Here is a 21,919-nt window from a genome sequence, read left to right on the forward strand (position 1 = left end):
ACTACAATATTAATATTTATGTGTAGAAATAATTTTTGATCATATAAGTGCTAAATCCTAAGAACATTACTTTTACTGACATAAATGGAATTTGTTGTCTTCACACGATTAAACAATCAAGTAGCTCTTTTGACTATTGATTTTTTTCCTTTTATCTCTTTCCTAACATGTCTTTTCACATGTTCTAATTCATGTTGTAAAAGTAGAATTACACAATTATACATGTAAATAGAGAACTATGTTACTCCAAGCATGCAAACATTCTTAACTATTCTTGCCAAATGACAAAAGAATTCCATCACCTCTCATCGTTGCACCTCTCACTCAGTACTCAATTTACCCAATGCAGTGGTTTTATTGTGTTGTCGATCAAGTTGCTACACAGTAGTCGTGTTGCAGGAGATGCAAGCTTGATGCTCAGTGTCGATAGAATGCAGATGCTGTGGAGTGTATCGATATCAGGAGCGAGAGAGAGAGAGTGAGAGATGGATTTGCAGTATAGATTGAGGGTTGATGGGAGGAGGAATCATTGACAAGACTGGAAATCAGCGGTGTCGTTTCGTCGAAGAAGTGTCGTGGAAGCAATGTCGACACTGCCAGCTGACACAGATTCCCACTCGCGGCCCACAAGGATTGAATGCGAAGCAACCCATCAGGCTTGTGCACCTCCATCGCTGGGTGACCGTGTCCCATAGCAAATCTCATCCTGCGGCAGGCAAGAGACTTTGCAACACTCCTACTACTTGGCCCTTCAGAAAATGAGCTTTACACTAAAAAGACACATTGACATGGCTAGCCCACCAGGGAACTCCTGCAGTTGTCACGAGGTTGAAAATCAGCTAATCTGTGGCAGTTGTTAAGGCCAAGACAGCAATTGGGATATCTCGGTGCCACGAGAGGCACCTTTGGAGCTCCTTCTGTGGTCTGCAGAATCATGTGTCGAAATCGCCGTTAAATATAGTCATCATGTATGTGGTCCATAACTGCCGCCAGGTACATGATAGGAAAGCATGCGAATCTGCATTTCCCGCAGTTAAGCTACCTATGCCTAGCAAAGCTGATAGAATATCTAATTCACTCCAAAAAAAACAACCCCTCGGGTGAAAATTCACCGCCTCAGCACAAGTTTTCTTCAAGTTGCTCTTGATTATGCGTTTTGAAACAAGTTCTGCCTAGACAATGCCTCAAGTAATCCACACTCATCAATTTGGATGGGAAGGATTGTTCCCAGTTTCACCCACAGGTTGCAGTAGCCCACAGATATCGCACGTTTTACAGGACTTACTTCAATCTGTGAATGTGAAAGGCTTTACAAAATGGGTCTTTTATCTGATTTCATTTGCTTCAAATTATTCGGGAGAGTGTGTTTATAGTCAACGTCATGCAGATGAAATAGGAATTAGATTTTATCAAAACTACCTTCAACTGGTGTCATGTTTGACGTAGGGGGGGGGGGGGGGGGGGGGATTTACTTGCTTGAGTCTTCGCTTGCCCCTTCGGCTTGGGCTGCCCAGTTCGAGGTGACCCTTCCAGAAACCTTATTATAATATATGGTGTGAGATTCAGTTTAAAAATACACGAGCGGCGATTATGTTTCTTCTGTCATTACAAAAGTCTTCGGATCTTGTTTGAGCTTGTATTCGAGTGAAGCAGTTCTGAGTGTTTTGCACTGTTCCTCGAGCTCACGCCGCAACTAGCTCAAGACAAAAGTCCGTTGCCTCATTCTCCCCCTGCACATCCACTACAGGTTTTCCTTCCCCTCGAAACAGGACCTACAGTGTCGCTACAGTTTACTGATTGCCCGTTTTGATAACTTCCTGTGCACTGACGGCAATTATTGGTGAGTCGGTGTGGATTTTCTGATGGACACTTTCTCACCGACTCCTGGTTTTATGAGGTTTCTAGATCGTGATCTAATCCATTCGGCCACAGAGATGTGATGGGTTGTGTGATGGTGACAAATTCTCGCTGACGGCTCTCCTGCTCCCCTGTTGTCTAAGAGAACAAATGACTGGAAGAAGGGTTATTTGATTTTGAAAGTAGCTTTTTCTGAATTTTTTGTCTAATGTGACAGGGCGGTTGATAGATTTCTCCGATTACACACGCAGAACGAGCGAATTGGGTGATGTAGAGTAGTTCAAAGGAACTGCAAGAGATTAGATTCATGAGTGCCGTTATGATCAATCGACTTCCGAGTAAATCTCTCAGTTTCGTAGAATAAGGCAGAGTTTCAAAGAGTTTCCTGCGGTCAGGAATTTTGCTGTTGTGTGACACATGTGATTTCTCCAGCGCAGGTGTAACTGAATCGAGGTCAAGTCATTTGAGCTTCTCACCGACTGCTTAAAACCTTGAGAGAATGGCGTTGTTGCAACGGTGCCTGCCACAGTATTCATCACCGATTCTCCTTACTTCCAAATCCATCGTCAAAAGCTCTCCTTCTCAATGTCGACCTTCCTTGAACTGCCGGGCTAGTGCAGGCAGAAATGAACATCTTCGGGCGTCTCATGATGAAGAATTCACATCGAAACCTCCCAGAGCAAGTTTACATGAACAGAACTTATCTTAAGCCTGAATTTCTTTCTGAACATCACGCTTATGCACTTTCCTCCCACTACATTGATTGATTCGGCTAGATGATGGTAGAAGAGAGAGAACGAGAGAGATCAGCTCTTTCAAAAAAAAAATCTCACTAACCCTTTTGTACTCTGATCAGGTGTTCAAGGATGAGTCTAATGGAATTGTGTGCTACGTTAACGAAGATGGAGAGATCACATGCGAGGGCTGGGACGAGGGCCCCCACTTCATTCCTGAGCCAGAGAAGGGCTACACCATGAGGTCAGTTGTCTCTTGTAACATTCTGCCACAGAAAATGCAACAATCCCGAGACGCATTTTGCAAATTATCTCAACAATGGTCTTGTTAAACTCCCTCGTCCCTGTCCGAATCACAAACTCTTTCTGCCAAGAGGTAACTTCATTCTTCACTGCCAGGAAATGGAAGCTGAAAGATCGATTTCTTGTTGTGTCACGCTTGCAGAAAGAGGATAACTGCACGTCCTCCCACAGCCAGAGGAGAAGGTGAAACAATAGGCTTCAAGGCATCAGGTGCAAAGATGGAGGAGTCCATTCGTGAAGGCACCGCGGAAGCCAGTTTCAACTCCTCCGAGCTTTAAACCCTGTTAATCTGCTCCAGGTTGTACAATCATGTTTTGATTTTTTGGGTATTTTTTTTTGTTTTTTTCTGTAAGTTTCTACTGAAAACTCTCTCTCAGTCACAACTCACATAGTCAGGAGTGACTCCTGGACGAAGTTCTTTGTCACCAACTTCCGTGATCAGGCTGTCATCCGGACTAATTTAGAATTCAGAAACTTCAGCAATTGAGTGTTCATTGGGGAAAGAACCCTCACAAGTCAAGTTTAGAAAATACCAGGGCAAGGAAAATAGGAATATCTTCAGCAACTTGGATGTGTGATGGTACAGATGAGAGAACTTCAACCGGATTCTACATCAGGATTCTGTGCATCTCCAAATTCCACGCAGCATTTTATCTGTGAGATGGAAGCTGTGTTGTTCTTAAATACGCATACAATACTGAGCCGGGCGAAGCACAATAAGTCAGTGTTATTCGGATTGTTGTTCCATTAAAAACTCTTGTTTAGCCCTTGCTGGTTAGTAAATACAGAGGTCTTTACTCCATGGAATTTGTGTCGTGAATGATCAACTGCAAAACCGTTTTGTGGGCGAATTTGGTTTGTGGAATCTTGTACCCTTCCTCTCTCCCAATAACATCCCAAGCTAATGTGTCATCTTGTGGCAAATTGTTTCATTGAATAGAAGATTGAGACAGAGGCGTTTAATTCAAAGTACAAGCTATTGCTATTTTAAAGAAAGGATTCAAATATTGTTTGGATCTTGGATGTAATTAAACGTATTAGAAGATGGAGAAATAATGTGGTTTTTGTCTTAAAAAATTAGTTTAGAAGATTGTAATGTGAAAAGAGTTCTAAACATAGTATCAATAGTACTTTTTACAAAACAACATCCAAATAGGAATAAAAACATCCTATGAATTATTATATAAAAGAAATTGGATCTTTATAGACAATTGTGTTCCTAATTTGTTGATCTCAAGTTGTTTTTAAACTTTAAAATAGTGAACAAGTAGATAGTAGGTAGTAGGTAATAAAGTCTTATTTTTTATTAACAATCTTATGTTTTATTTTAAAATTATGCCTTTAAACGACTCAACATGTAATATATGTGGACATTTGTATTTATAAAGTTTATAATTCTAATTTAAGTAGTGGTGTCAATACCAAGTTGTTTTTTCTTAGACTTGTCAATCCAAGTTACAATATTTTAAAACAATGCATTTTTTTTGATGTTTTCTTTACCTTATGCTACTTCTAATTAAGCTACTTTTAATTTGTTTGGCCAATGAGCTGCTAAGTTCTATGAAGAGATTGGAAAATTTATTCCTATCTAAATCCCTCATTTGGATAAATATTAATGCTAACTTTTTACTTTTAATGCCCAATTTAGAAGTGAATAATCATTTTTTATCAAAATAATAGCAATGTATATCAAAATTAAATTATTATACTAGCATCAGTATTTAAGTACATTTTTTAATAAATATCAATTGATATATTTTTTTAAACACAAAATACAACAAGAATATAAAAGATTGTATAAAATAATGACAAGCTGAGTTTAGTAAAGAAAAAGAGGGAGAATAGAAAATTAATCAATGTTTATTCTAATTTTAATAATAATAAAAGTAACTAAAATTTACATATGGTTTTTATAATTTGTATGCAATATTTTGGTATTATTATATAGAAATTTGCAACACTATGGGCAAGATGTATATAAAATTTGGACCAATTAATTAACTTTTAATGTCATAACTAAATAAATTAGTAGAAATCATGCAATTTTATTTTTATTTTTGAACAGAAATTGATGTCGATATATTATTTATCAAGAGATAATTATTACTCACATAAAAATAGTAATAGTCTTGATGGCTTACAAAATATTCATATTTGTCAATTTTTAACTTGTGATTTATAAAATTTTATAAAACAACCATTGTTATCTTTATTAAGCAAAAATGTTGTACTATACAGTTTTTGTAGTATATCACTTATGATTACTATCCTAGAGAAATTATCTTTAACATTTCTAACTTAGTTAAAAGTTCTTTAGTCATTTTCAGAAAATAAGACAATTTATATGAAACGTTTCTATAAACAAAGTACTTGACTTTATAACATTAAAAACATACAGCTTTAAATTACTTTTCATTGTAATAGTATTTAAATTGTAATTAGAAAAATTAATAATACTAAAACAAATTAATTCAAATAAAAAATAAGAACATGTTTTGTCAAAAAACTAAAACTAATTCAATGTATTTCTCTCAATATTGGATTAAGCATATAATAAAAATCAAGTGATAAAAATAAATTAAGTTAAATTAAATTAAATGGTTAAAAGTTTCTAAAGTTGATATATAAAATATGAACTATGTAAAATACTACTTCAAAGAAATATACTAAAGTCCAATTTTAGCCTGGGGAACTATACAATATATTCTAAAATTATAAATGCAAGGCTTGAATAAAACTACTTCTACTGATATTTTTAACGTTAACTTCTACTTGAAGGACCTTAAAACATATTATAGAATCTACACAAAGAATTGCAATTTATGATTATTTTATATTTTAAACTTTTAATTTTTTTAAAAAATATTCTTCAAAATAATTAGTCTATCTTAAAATGCATATATTTTAAAAAATTCAAAATAATCTGGATAGAAAAAGGATAATTCCTAATACAAGTTGTTGGTATATTAGTTATTTTCTTAGATGTAAAAGAAACTTTGATACAAAAGTTTTAACTTTATTAACAATAGAATTAGAATAATAAAATAAATTAAAGAGTTTTTCTGACATAGAGCATATCCAGCATTGCAATGTCTTATTTTTTAATGCAAAATCATAGGTAAAATGAATTTAGTTACAATTATAAAGATTTAAGATTGGAATAAAATTCAAGTTAAAAACGTGTTTTTTTTATAAGCAAAATAGAGTAGATAATTGTTCTAATAGACATTGTAAAGCTTTATACATATATATATATATATATATATATATTCAATAATAAAAAAATTCATAAATATTAAAAATATATATGTAACATATAAAATTAGCTAATAAGATTTTTAAAATACTTGTAGAAATTATAATTTTTGATAAAATATTTTTTATATATCTATATATATATATATATATATATATATACTCTTTTCTTTTAGCAAATTTTTTTGAATGGATTATGCAATCTATTATGGTATTTGTTAATAATAAAAATTATATACATTAAAGTAAAAGCCTTAGATATAATATATATGAGAATACAATATTAGTGTCTTATTTTGGTATGTTCTGTTGGAATCTTACTTGCGCATTTAAAAGAATTTTAATTTGGTTTTAAGTAATCATTTCTAAAAGTCACTTTATGTATCCAAGTAGAGGCAAGTTTGCTTAAATCGTCAATTATTTTTTCATGTAATTTAAAAGAGATAAATGTTAAGAAAATTAATATCTAAGAAATAAGATCTATTTATATAACATAAGGTTATAAAATATGAATGAATTTTATCACTTTGTAAAGTTAAAATTTGATTAACTATAATTATGAAAATTCATGTAAGTCATTTCTTTCAAATGTTAGTTTTTTGTAATTTTATTTCTTTATCTAGTTTAGTATTTTAAATAATTTTTATTTAATTAGAATTACATAGAATTAATAGAAAATATCCAAGTATAAAATATTAAACTAAAGATAGAAGTAACTAAATTATACAATAAAACATGTTTTAAAGCTAATAAAAATATAACCATAATGACTAATACACTATCATAAAGGATTATAAATATGTGGTGTTATCTATAAATTGGAATTAACTTCTTTTAAAAGATGTCAATTTAAATCAAGTATGTTATGTATTTAATATAAAAAATATGTAGAATATTTTAGACACTACAAATTTAATTCAAAGATGTGATATCTATGTAAATTAATTTTTCTTATTATTATTATTATTAGTACTTTGGACTTGTTTTTTACTTTTTTTTCTACTAATTTTATAAAGATAGACTATTAAAAGAATAAAGAGCTTATAAAGCTTATTTTTAAAAAAATTATAGATTTTAACAAAAGAAAAAAGTGTAATCTTTTTTTTTTGTTTTTTACATTACAAACTTATAGATAAATTATTAATATTATATTAAATCAAGTCAATAACAAGGTTTGACACTTATGAATTTACATCTATATATATATATATATATATATATATATATTAAAACAAAGTAAAGTACATGGACTTTACCTTACTTTGTTTTTATTTATAGTAATTAACTCGCTTTGATTACTATCTTATTCTACTAGTTGAATCATTGTATTAGCTATATTCATATTCTTTGTTGCAATCTACTATTGATTTGGATTTGCTCTTGCTTGGATCTCACACACTTGTAAGACTTTAAATTATGCTTATTATCTTGTTCTATATTAGACATTACTTCCATAACCACAACCTTTGGACTACAAGTACCTTTTGGAAGTTTGAATATGAATTATCAATTCATATTTTATAGATTACTAAAGCTAAGTTTAATTGTGTGATTTAGATCATATAATTTAAAACTTACTCCTATCTTCATATATCATCTTGATATATATAAGAGGTTTGCAAATTTATCTAAATAAAGGGTGTTTACATTCTGAGTAAGCTTCTTATACTGATATTTTGATTTTAACATTGATCTAAGAGTTTTAAAAGCAAAATCAAAAAATCAAAGAATGGACATGTTTTATATGAAGCTAAAATAATAATTGATAAAAACAAAAGATTGACAATTCACAAATTGTTAAATGATAGAGTGATGTTGTAGTAGCATATAATCATGTTCAAAAGGAATGATATGACTTGCTAATTGAAGCCTTTAAGATTTTTAAGTTAGGAATATTAAAAAATACCTAATATATATATATATATATATATATATATATAGAAGCAAATAATGGTAGTTTATGGGCTACTTAATAAATAAATAATTGTGATAGAATCATTTTAAAAGCCATCTATTTTAACTTTCAATATTATAAAACCTAATAAATGACATATTTTTAGGTATAAAAATATATAATTTGTAATAAACAAGATTTTGAATTGTATGCATAAAAGACTTCATTTATAATTTGTCAAGACATCTTGAAGTAAATGCATCTAATAACTTAGCTATATTGTACAAGAATATGGCTAATAATAGAATTATCATTTGTAATGTGATATCTTAACTTTACTAAATTCCTTTAATCCTGTGTTTAACGTAACACTATTATTTGTTCTACTTTATTGAAAACAATTTAAGAACTTTGTGACACCATAAAAGTTTATGTAATTTGTAGGTATTAATTCATATCTAAAAACATAAAAAAGGGTTTATCACTTTGCATTACAGAGAAGAGAAGATATTCTATGTATATCTTTGAGAAATAGAAGATATTCAACTTGTACAAATTTTAGCATTGCATGACATTGTCAATGCATCCCTAAAAATGCCAATTTGGCTAAATTTAGGGATGGATGGAGCTGGTTTTGCACGACCAGGTGCGGAATCCCGGTGCCATGCGGTGCTCGAATGGACAGCACTCGCCGCTCACTCCTCGTCACAGGCACTGCCTGCCATTGTGCACCGTGAACTAGCTGCGGATCGAAAGGCCCCGCCCCACGATTGCTGTTACTGCTATGCTAATGCGCCACGGGAGAGATGGCCGTCGCCGAAAAAGCGACCATTTCCCACCTCGATTCCCCTCCCTCCTTTGTCAGGATCCTCTTCCTCCGAGGATCCATCCCGCAGATTCCCCTTTCCTTGCTCTTCTATTGTGCCCGATTGGTTGTAATGTTGTAGACGCTGGCCTACCGGAGATTTGCTTCGCTTTTGTTCCCCCCTCGGTGGCATTCGTTTGCAGGAAGGTCGTGAGCACTAGTTGGATGGTCGTTGTGAACAGCCAATTTGGGGGACGGAATCCAATCCGGAGGGAGTGTTTTGAATGGATTGTGGGGTTCTGACGTTGGGTTCGCGATCACGCGCGTAATTTGGGTATGCTGGCTCTTGGGTTCTTGCGATGAATTGGTGTGTGGCAATGGGTTCGCGTGTTAGGTTTATGGCTATGGCTTTGTTGAAGTGTTGTCGCAGTGGCTACACACCCTTGGTTCCGAATTTAATGTTTCACAGCTGGAACCACCTTCGTGACATCCAGGCTTGAGTCGCAGGCATCGTAAAGCTGACGTCGCGGGTGGAGTGCAGAAAGTGGCGTGTGAATTAAGCAGGTGTGGAGCCCTAAACATTGGGACGGTGCCGTCCAATTTCCCTCTACTATGGCTTCTTCTTCATCTGTTCATTCCCTCTTTTTTATTTTATTTTATTTTATTTTTGAGTGCCTGATGTGTCAACTCGTGTACTGGTGTAGATAAAATCGTGTACTTGCGGTTTGTGAGCGTCACCCACTTGCTGTAGCGGACGTTTTCGAGATTGACATTGCAACTTAGGGTCTCCAATAGCTCCTTAAGGAAATTCTAAGCTCGTTTTTTCTGCTCCGGTTGCGTCAATTCTATAATATCTGGTCTGCATGTAAGGCTACTTTGATTTCAGTTTATCTCTGTTTCTCGGTTATATCCTCGCAATCCGTGCTACTTTTAGCACAATTTACGTCTTCAGGGAGTACTCTGATGTTAGTTGCAATCCGCCTTTTTAGCAACTACGATCAATATTTGTAATGAACCTGACTCAATCAATTGTTTTTGAATTCACGGCCCTAGCGCATCATTTGCAGTTGCGTGTGTGACTTTGAGACGAACAGTTAGGTTTTCATTGATTTAGCACTCTACTTTAGAGCGATGAAGTTCAGGACTGCACATTGATAGTTCCATCGTGTTTTACCTACAGTAAGGAAGAAAAATTGACATGACGCTTCTTTGCGTACATTGAATCTTCCAGCAGGGACTCATTAGAACCGGCAACTTTGTGACCTTGTGATAACGGAGTGTCGATAAAAATGCACTTCAGGAATTTTGAAGAATTTTGGCCCTTTTATGTCAACCAACATTCAAATGCATCGACACGGAGATGGCATTTCTGTGCAACCGGTTGCGCGACTCTGTTTTTGATAGCTGGAATTGTAATAAAATGGTGGCTCCTGTTCTTCGCTCCTATGTTTGGGTACGGGCTTGCCTGGTACAGCCATTTCTTCATTGAAGGGAATACACCAGCCTCTTTCGGTCATCCAATATGGTCCTTGATTTGCGACTATAAAATGTTTTTCTTGATGCTGACTGGTCGAATGGATCGTGAGATAAAGTGGCTAGGGAAAAGGCCCATGATTCAGGTTTCATAACCAATTTCTTCTTCATTGAAGACTTACTTTGTTTGTACAGACATGGCAGAGTTGTTTGTCATTGTACTTGGTTCCATGGTGGACAGTCAGATTCAGACATCGGAATCAGAAGTTGTGTTCTGTTTTCTACCGTGGTGGCGCTTTCTTTGCCATCCTTTAGAAGGGCGGTCCAGTACTGGGTCAACCTTCTGTGTGTAGCAAGAAGTCTCCTAGCAGGCTTGCCCAATTAGTTGCTCTGTTATTCATGTTGTTGCGAGATGTATCATCCACGCCTGGAACATAGATTCGTGAACTCGCTGTCTTTGGTGTTTCATGGTTCATAATTGCAATAAAGAGCGTTCCAGGCCTTGTGCTTTCCGTTAGTGCTCTCAAGCTTCCAAACTAAATCGTTCCAGCTCTTATCAATTCGCAGTTTTGTTATTATTGGTGTTTTCATATTTTTAGGTGTACCCACCTAGGTTACAGGTGGCTTATCCATTTGACAAGATGCGCTACAATCAGTTCATCAGTCATGAGTGTTATTGTGCTCTTGCAAGTAGTCCATATTCAGCGCTAACTTGGGGTTGATTCAGGCGAGTGGACTTATTGACGGAAGGATAGACTTTAGTGCGAAGCAAAAAAAAACCAGGATTCTTCTACGGCGACAATCCTCCCGACGCCACTGTATCCGTCGTGATTAGAATGGTCTACCGGCAGCTTAGTAGACGACTTATGGAAAGGTGCAGGGCGGAGTGTTAATTGGATGCATACTTTTATCGGACATTCATGTGGACAGGTCTCAAGGCCTGAGATTTTCGAGATCCAGCTGGTGGCTTCCTTACAACTTGGTTCGTCAGCACTGCCCTGCAGAGCCGTGGTGGTTTCCTATTAAGCATTCACGTGGAGTGATGATATGTCTAAATGATAGATTGTGTCTATGATTGGACCAAGGCTTTGCTGTTGAAGTTGTGTTAAAGATACTATTAGTGCTGATCATAAGCATTCGTCGCAATCTGCAGGTGCATCAGTATGTATCGAGGTTGTTCGATTTATTTATCTCTTTATTTATTTATTTAGCTCGCTGGTTATACCAATTATATTTACTATTCCACGCATTTATTTGAGTCACTGTCAGTGCGGAGGTTGTCTCTGCAGCATTGTTTGATTTACTGACGATATTGGAACCTGCGGGGGTTTTAAGGTCCTCAGAGGAACTTTAACATCAGATTTGATCATCAAAATCTGGAACTTCAACGTCACGTTACTAGCCAACCTACGGGATACAGTCACTTGAGAATGTCTCACTTACGATGTAGTGCTTGCTTATGTACCCTATTATCTACAATATAACCTTTGCATGGGGTGCTTTCTGGTTCTACAGGATAGGTGTTGAAAGAGAATTTGACCTTAATGAAGATCAAATTCAACATCACATGATTTGATTCCAATGGCAACGTGAAGAGAGGGCAGGTACTCGTGATTATAGTAGAATACTGATGTGATTTTTTAGGCATGCTGATTTTGATCCGCCTCTATTCTCAGACTTCGATATCTTATGTGCAAGTGAAGAATTCTTAGTGCTTTTTCAACACAAGGGTGTGCGAGAATAATGCTCTTCCTTGAAGGCTAAATAGAAACACCATTGAAATTGTTGTCGAACAATTTTCGTGTGATCTGCGTCTGGTACTAAGCAGGAATTATTATTAGTGAGAAATCTGTAGGATATGTAGCCGTCGAAGGAGAACTTTCTAGTTGATTCTCTGGGTCAACATGAAGATCCAGACAGTTGCTTTCCAAAGGTTGACAATCTGACCCAAGAACTTACTCCCTCTTCTTCACAAAGTTCCAAATTTTACTTCATTTATTGGCATCAAAGGAATTCTTTTGTTCCAACCAGAGTTGATTAAAAATTGTGGTTCAATTGAAGTAGAAGTTCAGCATGAGTTTTGGAATGTTGAATGGTTTTTTCAATACTTTTTTTAAAATTATTTGAGGGATATATATATATATATATATATATATTTACATACATACATACACATTCACTTGCTCACTTACTCAGTGCTTGTGTCAATTGTTTTTGTCAAGCAAGGCATAGGTTTTATGGCTTGATATGACTTCTATGATTTATTTGTACTGTTTTTTTCTAAGATGTTCATCCATTAGGACTTTTGGTACCTTGATGTTGCTCAGGGTTTACAAAGAAATAAATGCACACATATATTATGATTATTAGACATTTTGCACAATTAGCTAATGTTTAGGAGTTAATATTCAAAGGGGCAAACAATCATGTAGATAATTGGTGGGGTTGCTGTATGCTTTTTGTCATGGACATATGTTTTTAGATGTCTATTCATGGAGAACATTTATTTAAAAAGAATTACAAAATATGTCCTATTCTTATTGGGATTTTGTGAGAAGAGACTATGTGATTAGAACTTGAATTGTTAACCTCTTTGGTGCACTACAATCCATCTGAGGTTGTCTTGTACTAAAATTACAAGATTTCACAAATTGGATTTTAATTTGGTTGAACCCTCTATGTGAAATAAACTTTGGCACAGAGTAAATTTGTGACATGTTTTTTTTTTTTTTTTTTTTTTTTTGATAATGTAATAAGATCCTTATCCTTACTTTTATATTATATTATATCATTAAATAACAAAATAAAGTAATGATACAATATAAATTGCATCTTTATCCTTACTTTCATTGATAAAAATAGTTTCAAAATAATATAATTGTAAAAATGTACAAATATTGTTGAGCAAAACTATACAATATGTTTATTTGATTTGATTTGATTTTATTTGTGTCTTTCAATTTTACTCTTAGGAATACTGATCAAAAAAATCATAGATTGATACTATTTGTGCTTACTTTCATATACACATACATGCAAAGAACAAGTAGCCCCTAAAAAAATAAATATTCTACAATACTTCTCCTTTCATTAGACAAAAAAATATTTTTCTCATCCGTTTGCAAACCCAACTAATCATCCATCAAATCATCCATTCATTCATCCCTCCAAAGCAAGGGGGAGTTCTCATTCGTCGCCACTCAAACCCGTCAACAGAAAATGTCCCCCAATCAATAATCCCGCCCCAAAACAGTCCAAGTCAAGGAAGTACGGGATGAACGATAAATAAATGAGAACATTAACTCATCCAAATGGTGGATGAAGATGAGGAGAAATAGAAGAGTTCGACATTCTTCTTCTTCTTCTTCCCCATCATTTATTTTCTCGGGCCTCATATGTCTGCTCTTCACGAGCTCAGGGTCGCCTTCTTCACTTGTCAGACCAATTCCGAGATCGCGGGCTCCTGGTCATGTCATGGCTTGGTCGTCTTGTCTAATTCTAGAGGGCGTTTCTCATAGTTTCGGATTTTCGGTGTTTGTGCTTTGGTTTCGGTAACACGAGAACCTGACAATAGGTGCGAAGCTGCAGTGAATCGATGATTGCTTGGTGTTGCTCTTGAGGGGAGGGAGCGAGTCTGTCTTTTGAACCGGGCAGGGAGAGTTTTTTGTAAGTCTCTAATTCGGTCCTTACCTCTTTTTTGTGCTGATTTTGAAGTTGATTTTTTTTGGTTGGAGTAATTGTTTGTTAAGTAATTTATTACTGTGATATTTGTTTGTGATCACTTTCGCCTCTACAATCTGATTTGGAGGGATTGCTACTTTTTTTTTTTTTTTTTTTTTTTTTTTTAATGATCTAGACGAGTTGAGATAGGACTATAAATTTGAAGTGTTTGCAGCTGGAATCGGAACGCATTGTGTACCGTCTAAGTAAAGCAGGTATATCTTGAGCGTTGAAGCGAATGTACAGTGAGCCGTACAAAGCCTTTCAAACCCTACCGGAAAACTGTAGAGTGATTTTTTTTTGAAGCAGTAAAATATAAATGAATTTTACCTTTCGATGGTCTCTAAAATATTTTGACGCTGCTAGCAGTGTCGTGCTGCCATGCGAAGTTTTGTATGCTGAAACTATTGAAACCGTTGGTTAAAAGAGTGATTAATTTTGTTGTGGAGCTGTAGAAAGCATTCCCTTCCACGTATCCTAGGTCTCTGAAATGAATATTGATATATGCAGAACGATCGTTGCTGACTGAGAGGTGTTCAAATATCACTTTAGTTGCACGTATTCATTGGATAAAGTTTATTCATTACTTTTGCCGTTGAGGATTTCATGCTGTCATGCGGAAGATCATTCTGTTGGATTGTCATTTCGGTGTAGACTATGTGATATTTTAAGGATATGTGAAATACACAAATTTTTGGTTCAAGTTGAATGCTGGTGTACACGATGAATTTGGCACTGCATCTCTTGAGCTGGATTGCTTGGGCATTTGCTAGCCACTTAATTGTAAAGAGCTTGTAGATTTGCAGTAGATTTTTTTCTTCAGTAATGGCACCGTCTTTTCAAACTTCTTGGTCATATTATTGAAATCTTGTAAGATGAGAATGTTGTGTCAACGTCTGATGATTCTGGTGCTACAATATTGATACGAAGCGCTGATGTCCAGAGTTATAACCGGCTTTCACTAAGTTTGAGACTAGGCGCCAAATCACTGCCATGGCTAGCAGTAATCCACCACCAGACAACGGTGAGGATCCTGTTGGTTCAAGAAATCTACCTGTGAGGCCGGTGCTTGACCTTCGCGGGGCTGCCATTCAGGGTTCCCACGAGGACAGGAATCCTAGCATTCTGCTTCCAAATCAAACCGAGGAGATTTCGCATTTTGCGGTTGATTTGGGGGGATCTTTGATCAAAGTTGTGTATTTCTCCCGTCGCGCAGATCGAGAGGCAACGAATTCTGGGAACAGGGCACTGTCGCCCATTAGGAAATTGGATCACTTGAAGAGGGGCGGGTTTGAGGCCGGGTTGCGACGGTATGGGGGTTTTCCGATCCTTGGAGGGAGGTTACATTTTGTGAAATTTGAGACTAGTAAGGTAAACGATTGTTTGGACTTCATTCTTTCGAAGCAGCTTCATTTGTGTGATAAGAGGGATGCAAAAGGTGGTGTTATCAAGGCTACAGGAGGCGGAGCGTTTAAGTTTGCGGACGTATTTAAGGAGCGGCTAGGGGTTACCATCGACAAGGAGGATGAGATGGGATGCTTGGTAGCAGGTGCAAATTTTTTGTTGCGGGCGATAAGGGACGAGGCTTTTACTCACCTCGAAGGGGAAAAGAAGTTTGTACAAATTGATCATAATGATTTGTATCCATACTTGTTGGTGAATATTGGGTCTGGCGTGAGTATGATCAAAGTGGATGGTGACGGGCAGTACGAAAGGGTCAGTGGAACGAACGTCGGTGGTGGTACATTTTGGGGTCTTGGTCGGTTGCTTACTAAGTGCAAGAACTTTGACGAGATTTTGGAACTCAGCCAGGGTGGTGACAACAGCGCAATTGACATGCTGGTTGGGGATATTTACGGTGGCCTTGATTACTCGAAGATTGGCTTGTCAGCGTCCACTATAGCATCAAGTTTTGGGAAGGTGATTGCCCAAGACAAAGACTTATCTGAATATAGGAGGGAGGATATTGCGCTATCGCTTCTGCGGATGATTTCATACAACATTGGGCAGGTTGCATACTTGAATGCTCTGCGGTATGGATTGAAGCGCATCTTTTTCGGTGGCTTCTTCATCAGAGGACACGCATATACGATGGATACCATGTCATTTGCTATACGATATTGGTCCAAAGGCGAAGCTCAAGCCATGTTTCTGCGACATGAGGGCTTTTTAGGCGCACTTGGGGCGTTTCTGAGTTATGACAAGCACGGATTATCTAATCTAACTGCTCACCAGTGTGTTGAAAGGTTTCCGATGGGAGCTCCATATGCAAAAGGGGAGATTTATGGACCTCCAATTCGTGATCTCAATGGAAAAATCACGTGGATGGACAAGTTTGTAAGTAAAGGGAATGAAATTACTGCTCCGGTCCCAACAACATTCCCCGGAACGACGGGACTTGGAGGATTTGAGCGACCTCTTGCGGCTCTTGGGCGTTCAGTCTCCCTTCGTTCAGATGCAAGCGCGGCTCTGAATGTTGGAGTCCTTCATCTTGTACCATCTCTTGAGCCTTTTCCTCTTCTAGCTGATATCCAGAGCTATGAACCGAATACCATTGATTTAAGTGATCAGTCAGAGCGTGAGTATTGGCTTAAGGTTCTTGCCAGCAATCTTCCTGATCTTGTCGAGAAGGCTGTGGCAAGCGAAGGTGGCACTTCGGATGCAAAAAGGCGAGGCGATGCCTTTGCTCGTGCGTTTAAGGCTCATTTAGCCAGGTTGGAAAGAATCAACTGACTCTTTCATTGTTATTTCTGCCTCTCTAGTTTTCACTAGCTTTACTATGATGAGTGGTGCACTATATCTCCATGTTTCTTGTGCACTATAACTGATGTTAAACCTTCTGCATCTCCAGGTTGCGGGAAGAACCAGCAGCGTATGGACAACTAGGGTTAGCCAATCTCTTAGAGATGCGAGAAGAATGTCTACGCGAATTTCATTTCGAAGACGTCTATTTGGCCATCAAACAACGAGAAAACGAAGCTTCAATGGTCGTGCTACCAGATCTGTTAGCGGAGCTTGATAGTCTTGCACCCTCTGCAAGGCTTCTAGCGCTGATTGAAGGCGTTTTAGCTGCAAATATTTTCGACTGGGGTTCTCGTGCATGCGTAGAACTCTATCGCAGCGGGACTATTCTTGAAATATATAGAATGAGCCGAAATAAGATGAAAAGGCCATGGCGAGTGGATGATTTTGATTCTTTTAGTCGAAGGATGATTGTTGACAATGATACAGGAGTCCCACTGAAACCCCATAAACGTGCACTCTTGTTTGTTGACAACTCAGGAGCCGATATTGTCCTTGGGATGATTCCATTAGCCCGGGAGCTTCTCAGGAGAGGGACGGAGGTTGTGCTGGTGGCAAATTCTCTTCCTGCAATCAATGATGTTACAGCCGTTGAGCTGCCGAGCATTGTGGTAGCTGCAGCTAAGCACTGTGAAATCTTACGAAGAGCTGCTACTGCTGGTGGGCTTCTAGTGGACGTGCTTGATGACGGTCAGTTCTAACCCTGATAGTTTGATGATTTGCTTCAAGATGTGAATAGTCACTTTAAGGCTGGGCACAGCCATCAAACTCTTCTCCCTTTTTTTTTATTTTGGGCATATATGACATTCTATTCGGATGGTTCGCCTTTCCCTAAGTTCGGTTGGGAGTATGGCAATCAAACGCATCTGGAATTTGAGGGATAAAGTACTTGAGGCTTAACAATGCTAGCTATTTCGTCGACTCCCAATGTCACAAGTGTATGTCCTGAATTGTTTCGTGAGTTTGAACCACCAATTAAACTTGACGATAATGATGGCAGGTTTGACAGAGAAGGATCTGGCTGCAGTTCCCTTTTTAACTGTGGTCGAAAATGGCTGTGGTAGCCCGTGCATTGATTTTCGACAGGTCAGCTCAGAGCTGGCTTCCTTGGCCGAGGACACGGACCTGGTTGTGTTGGAGGGTATGGGTCGTGCACTACATACGAATTTTAATGCCAAGTTTAAGTGTGATGTTTTGAAGCTGGCGATGGTTAAGAACCAACGGTTGGCACAGCAAATCATCAGCGGTTCCATCTATGATTGTGTATGCAGATTTGAGCCTAAAGAGCGTTTTTAAATTATGGCTAGGCTAATATTGACACAGCCTCCCGTTCTTTCCTTAAGTATGTCAATGCTTATTGAGGCGCCGAGAAAGTGCCTAATAATCTGCAATAGGACTTTGTGTTGGTTTGCTCCGATTAGCAGCTGGCAGGTGGTTGATGATTCTGTACAAAAGCAAACTGAACTAATCTTTGATTGATTATATTTGCTGTAGCGTGGCTTGTGATACATTCTTGATAGCGGCCAGCCTTTATTTAGTCGGTGATGGAACATCAGCGCATATTCCATGCCGTGATTTTAAACTACCACTTCCGAGCAAAGCCACGCGTATATAAAAAATATGTTTCCTAATTCAAGGAAAGCGATTTTGGCCTAAAATAGTTTTTGGATCTAATTCTCGAGTTTAAGTTTTCTTTGGATTCAGGATCTTGATGAGTTGCTGGCTATTGCCAGCGTTCTTGAACATTTGAAAGTGCCTATTAACCCTTTTTTTAGTGTTTTTGAACCATAATTCTTTTTGTTTTTAGTTTTAAAATATATATTTATTTCTTCCTTTAAATTATTTTCTGGCTGATTCTGCATAAGAAAGGTACAGAAATTTTATTGATATAAATGGTGTAGGTGTTGTAAATACATTCGTGATGCAAATAATTACAAGTACCTTGGGTCTATGGAATTTGTTTTAAAAATCAAAAGGTTTATCCTAACTTTTTTATCCTAATTACTATTTTCTAAAAAATCATATAGACTCAAAAAATTTCAAGCCACAAATAATCTCGTTACATTAATAATACTTAATAAATAAGAACTATTGTAATTCTTGTGGTCCAAGAAATGAAATTTAAAAAATAAGTTCAATTCTATAACTTAAACTGTTTGTCCTGCAACACATGTGGACTCTCTTGTGCTTCAGTGGTAGTTTAAGACTATTGGACTAAAAAAAGCCACTATTCTAATCTTGTTTTATCTTAGAAATATATCTTCTTTTGATTTCTTTGATTAAGTTTTTATTTAAAAAAATATTATTAAATTAATAATGACATGTACATAGATTCATGTTTTTGGCACTATTACTTGATTCTCTTTTATACTCCATTCTTGTTAAATATGTTGATTAGCTTGGTAGAGAGGCCTGGAATGAGAAAAATATATTAGTCATTTGAGATTAAATAGGAAAATTTTCTAAAGATTCTTATTTATAATTTAAGTATACTTAAATTGTAATTTTATGAAAAACGTTCATCCATAGCTGCGATTCGTCATCCACATCCTCACCCAACATGGCGGAATGCTGATAGCGACGAGAACTCTGATAAGGTCCAAATTTTTGATTCCACAAGCTGTTTGCATGCATGCGTGTTGCGGCGAATTCGACCCCTCAAATCGTCGAAAATTGAGAGCAGTGTCTTGAATCCCGATAATCTTACGCATTTGAGAGATTGCACTGCAAGAAACCGTTTCCGGTTGCGCCTCCCTTGTCGGCTACTGCTTGAGCGTGGCGCTCACGCCTTGTGTGCGACCCATTCGTGAAGCCATGTGTGCAGGTCGGAGACGATTGGCGTTGTTAGCGTGTAACGCGATGTGGGTGAGCGTTGGCCGAACCCAGAATGGCCATGACGAGCTTCAAACCTAGCTTGCGCTCTTCGAAGCATCGGACGCAAGGGCCCTTTGCGACAACCAATAAGGGGAAATACTCTTCAAGGACTGATCTGTGAGCGCTAGGTGGACATCAACGTTCAGATTCTGCCCCAAAATTGCCGCGATTGGGCGAAAGAATTGACATCGCGTGCGTTTAAGGAGGTCTACTCGAAAGCTTCCAAGATCACTGCCAATGCGTAGAAGCTTCACTGCACTCTGTTACGAATTTTTGGGTGTGCACGGCGATCGCGGAGTCTTGATGTCATGGATGAATCGTGGATGGTGACGAACACATTCGTCATTGAAGAAGTTCTAACCAACACGAAATGGTGTTGTAGGTTCACGGCCGGAGACTCACGGACTGCAGCAGAATTCATAGGAATTTTGGGTTGGTGGGGTTCGTAAGGTAGATCACATGAGTTCTGGACAGTATAGAAAGTGAGGAAAGAGGAAGGGTTTCTTACAATTCTCAGGAAAATCTATTGTTCTCTTCGTTAGGTTTCGAGTTCAGAGCGGTTCATGAATTGCACTTGGCCTCATTCCACTTTATGGTCACTGTCTCTTGAGATTTTGCGGGTATCTTGATGATTTTCTTTCTGTTTGACGTTGTTCCCATAATAGTTTCGTTCCTGTTGAATTTTGCATCAGGGCGGTTCTTCCCATGTGCCTTCGGCAATCACAGTCTCGCAATTGCTTAGTGTATGAAAAACTTCTTTCGTTGAGTTTGAGTGAACAGATAAGTCGTGAGGAATTGAATGTCAAATGGGTTGAGTTTGATTGCCGGCCATGGCAGTGACTGCTGTAGATGGTGAATTCGTGCGGAGATTACAAAAGGAGGAGGAGGTGCAACGCTCGAGGAAAGATTCAAGACGACCGAGATACTCGAAATTCTCCCAACAAGAGCTTAGCTCGTGCAAACCCTTATTGACGCCTAGATGCACTGTCGTGTTGTTCGTTTTGGTCGGTGCGACATGCATTCTCATTGGTATGTACGCATTATACGCTTCTTGGTCGGTTGTGGAGCTTGTGAATAGGTATGACACGTTTTGTGTTATGAAACACGCAACAAGTGCAAACCCATTGACGACAAACGAGGAGAAGTCCGCTTACATGAAAAATTACAATAAGCAGAAGAACTGCACGATCACTATGGAAATCGATAAGCTGATGACGCCACCCATTTACGTTTACTACCAATTGGGAAACTATTTTCAGAACCATAGGCGGTATGTGAAGAGTAAGAGCGAACGGCAGCTCCGCGGACTCCCGCCCTCCAGTTCAGAGCTTAACGACTGCAAACCTCAGGACACAGCGAACGGGCAGGTTATCATCCCGTGTGGACTGATTGCATGGAGCCTCTTCAACGATTCCTTCGATTTCTCCATCGACGACTTTAGCAGCGACAATGGTACAATATTCATTAACAAAACAGCAATCTCATGGAAGAGTGACCGGGAGGAAAGATTCAATAATACCGTGTTTCCAACAAATTTTCCCAACAACAACCGAACCACACTTGCGAATGCTTCCCAAATTGGAGGAGCTTCGCTTGACGAGAACTTACCACTGAACCGGCACGAAGACCTCATGGTGTGGATGCGTACAGCTGCTCTTCCTACGTTTCGCAAAATCTACGGCCGCATCGAAACAGACCTGGTGCCCGGCACGAGACTGACTGTGAATATCAATAACTTCTATAACACGTATGGCTTTGGTGGGAGCAAGAAACTCGTCCTATCCACTGTGAGTTGGGTTGGTGGGAGGAATGACTTCCTAGGGCTGTCATACGTTGTAGTGGGATGCGTTTGTATCTTCATCGGCCTGACGTTCATGTACTTGCACTGGAAGCATCCGCGGCCCTTAGGCGACAGATCCCATCTCTCCTGGGTGCGGAAGAATGCGGCCAACTCCAGAGTGACGAGCTGAATTCTCCGTTGACGCCTTGACCTATCCGAGGCCAGGACATAGATCATGCTGAACACGGTGCAGATCGCAGTTGAACTGCGGGATGCTATGTCGGCAATAACTCGAACTCATCTGTCAATCTGAATTAAACGCGACAACAATATTGCAGTTTTATGAAAGCTATGAAAGTTATGAAAGCATTTCATCAAAAGTAGGGGTGTAAATCTAGATGAAAAGGAAGGTGTAAGTGAAA

The 21,919-nt window shown here is 37.8% G+C and overlaps 4 protein-coding genes across 22 annotated transcripts; all 4 read left to right on the forward strand.

Moving 5' to 3' along the window:
• The first annotated feature begins 1,648 nt into the window (after positions 1-1,648).
• LOC112292655 (uncharacterized) lies at positions 1,649-3,696 on the forward strand. 8 transcript variants are annotated; one of them, XM_024541365.3, is made up of 5 exons: positions 1,649-1,840; positions 2,290-2,536; positions 2,714-2,835; positions 3,037-3,192; positions 3,481-3,696. In XM_024541365.3, the coding sequence occupies exons 2-4, from the start codon at positions 2,357-2,359 to the stop codon at positions 3,170-3,172; spliced, it is 438 nt and encodes a 145-aa protein (XP_024397133.1). In that variant the 5' UTR covers positions 1,649-1,840; positions 2,290-2,356; the 3' UTR covers positions 3,173-3,192; positions 3,481-3,696. The 8 variants fall into 8 exon arrangements, with proteins under 8 accessions (XP_024397133.1, XP_024397131.1, XP_090112541.1 ...); XM_024541363.3 differs by having other exon boundaries at positions 2,295-2,536; XM_090256415.1 differs by having other exon boundaries at positions 1,649-1,747.
• Positions 3,697-8,646: 4,950 nt separating this feature from the next.
• LOC112292708 (uncharacterized) lies at positions 8,647-10,838 on the forward strand. Of its 12 annotated transcripts, none has more exons than XM_090256416.1 (4): positions 8,647-9,182; positions 9,343-9,412; positions 9,553-9,713; positions 10,080-10,838. In XM_090256416.1, exon 1 carries the CDS (start codon positions 8,662-8,664, stop codon positions 8,980-8,982), a length of 321 nt encoding a protein of 106 aa, XP_090112542.1. In that variant the 5' UTR covers positions 8,647-8,661; the 3' UTR covers positions 8,983-9,182; positions 9,343-9,412; positions 9,553-9,713; positions 10,080-10,838. The 12 variants fall into 12 exon arrangements, with proteins under 12 accessions (XP_090112542.1, XP_090112543.1, XP_024397233.2 ...); XM_090256417.1 differs by having other exon boundaries at positions 10,083-10,838; XM_024541465.3 differs by having other exon boundaries at positions 9,356-9,412.
• Positions 10,839-13,689: 2,851 nt separating this feature from the next.
• LOC112292901 (pantothenate kinase 2) lies at positions 13,690-18,501 on the forward strand. The gene is made up of 4 exons (XM_024541877.3): positions 13,690-13,987; positions 14,985-16,755; positions 16,893-17,533; positions 17,844-18,501. The coding sequence occupies exons 2-4, from the start codon at positions 15,035-15,037 to the stop codon at positions 18,137-18,139; spliced, it is 2,658 nt and encodes an 885-aa protein (XP_024397645.1). The 5' UTR covers positions 13,690-13,987; positions 14,985-15,034; the 3' UTR covers positions 18,140-18,501.
• A 2,046-nt stretch (positions 18,502-20,547) lies between these two features.
• Positions 20,548-21,687, forward strand: LOC112292119 (putative ALA-interacting subunit 4). Its single transcript, XM_024540269.1, has one exon. It carries the CDS (start codon positions 20,548-20,550, stop codon positions 21,685-21,687), a length of 1,140 nt encoding a protein of 379 aa, XP_024396037.1.
• The last annotated feature ends 232 nt before the right edge of the window (positions 21,688-21,919 follow it).

Source organism: Physcomitrium patens, chromosome 15, assembly GCF_059467195.1.
Source record: "Physcomitrium patens ecotype Gransden chromosome 15, ASM5946719v1, whole genome shotgun sequence".
Lineage (NCBI taxonomy): Eukaryota > Viridiplantae > Streptophyta > Bryopsida > Funariales > Funariaceae > Physcomitrium > Physcomitrium patens.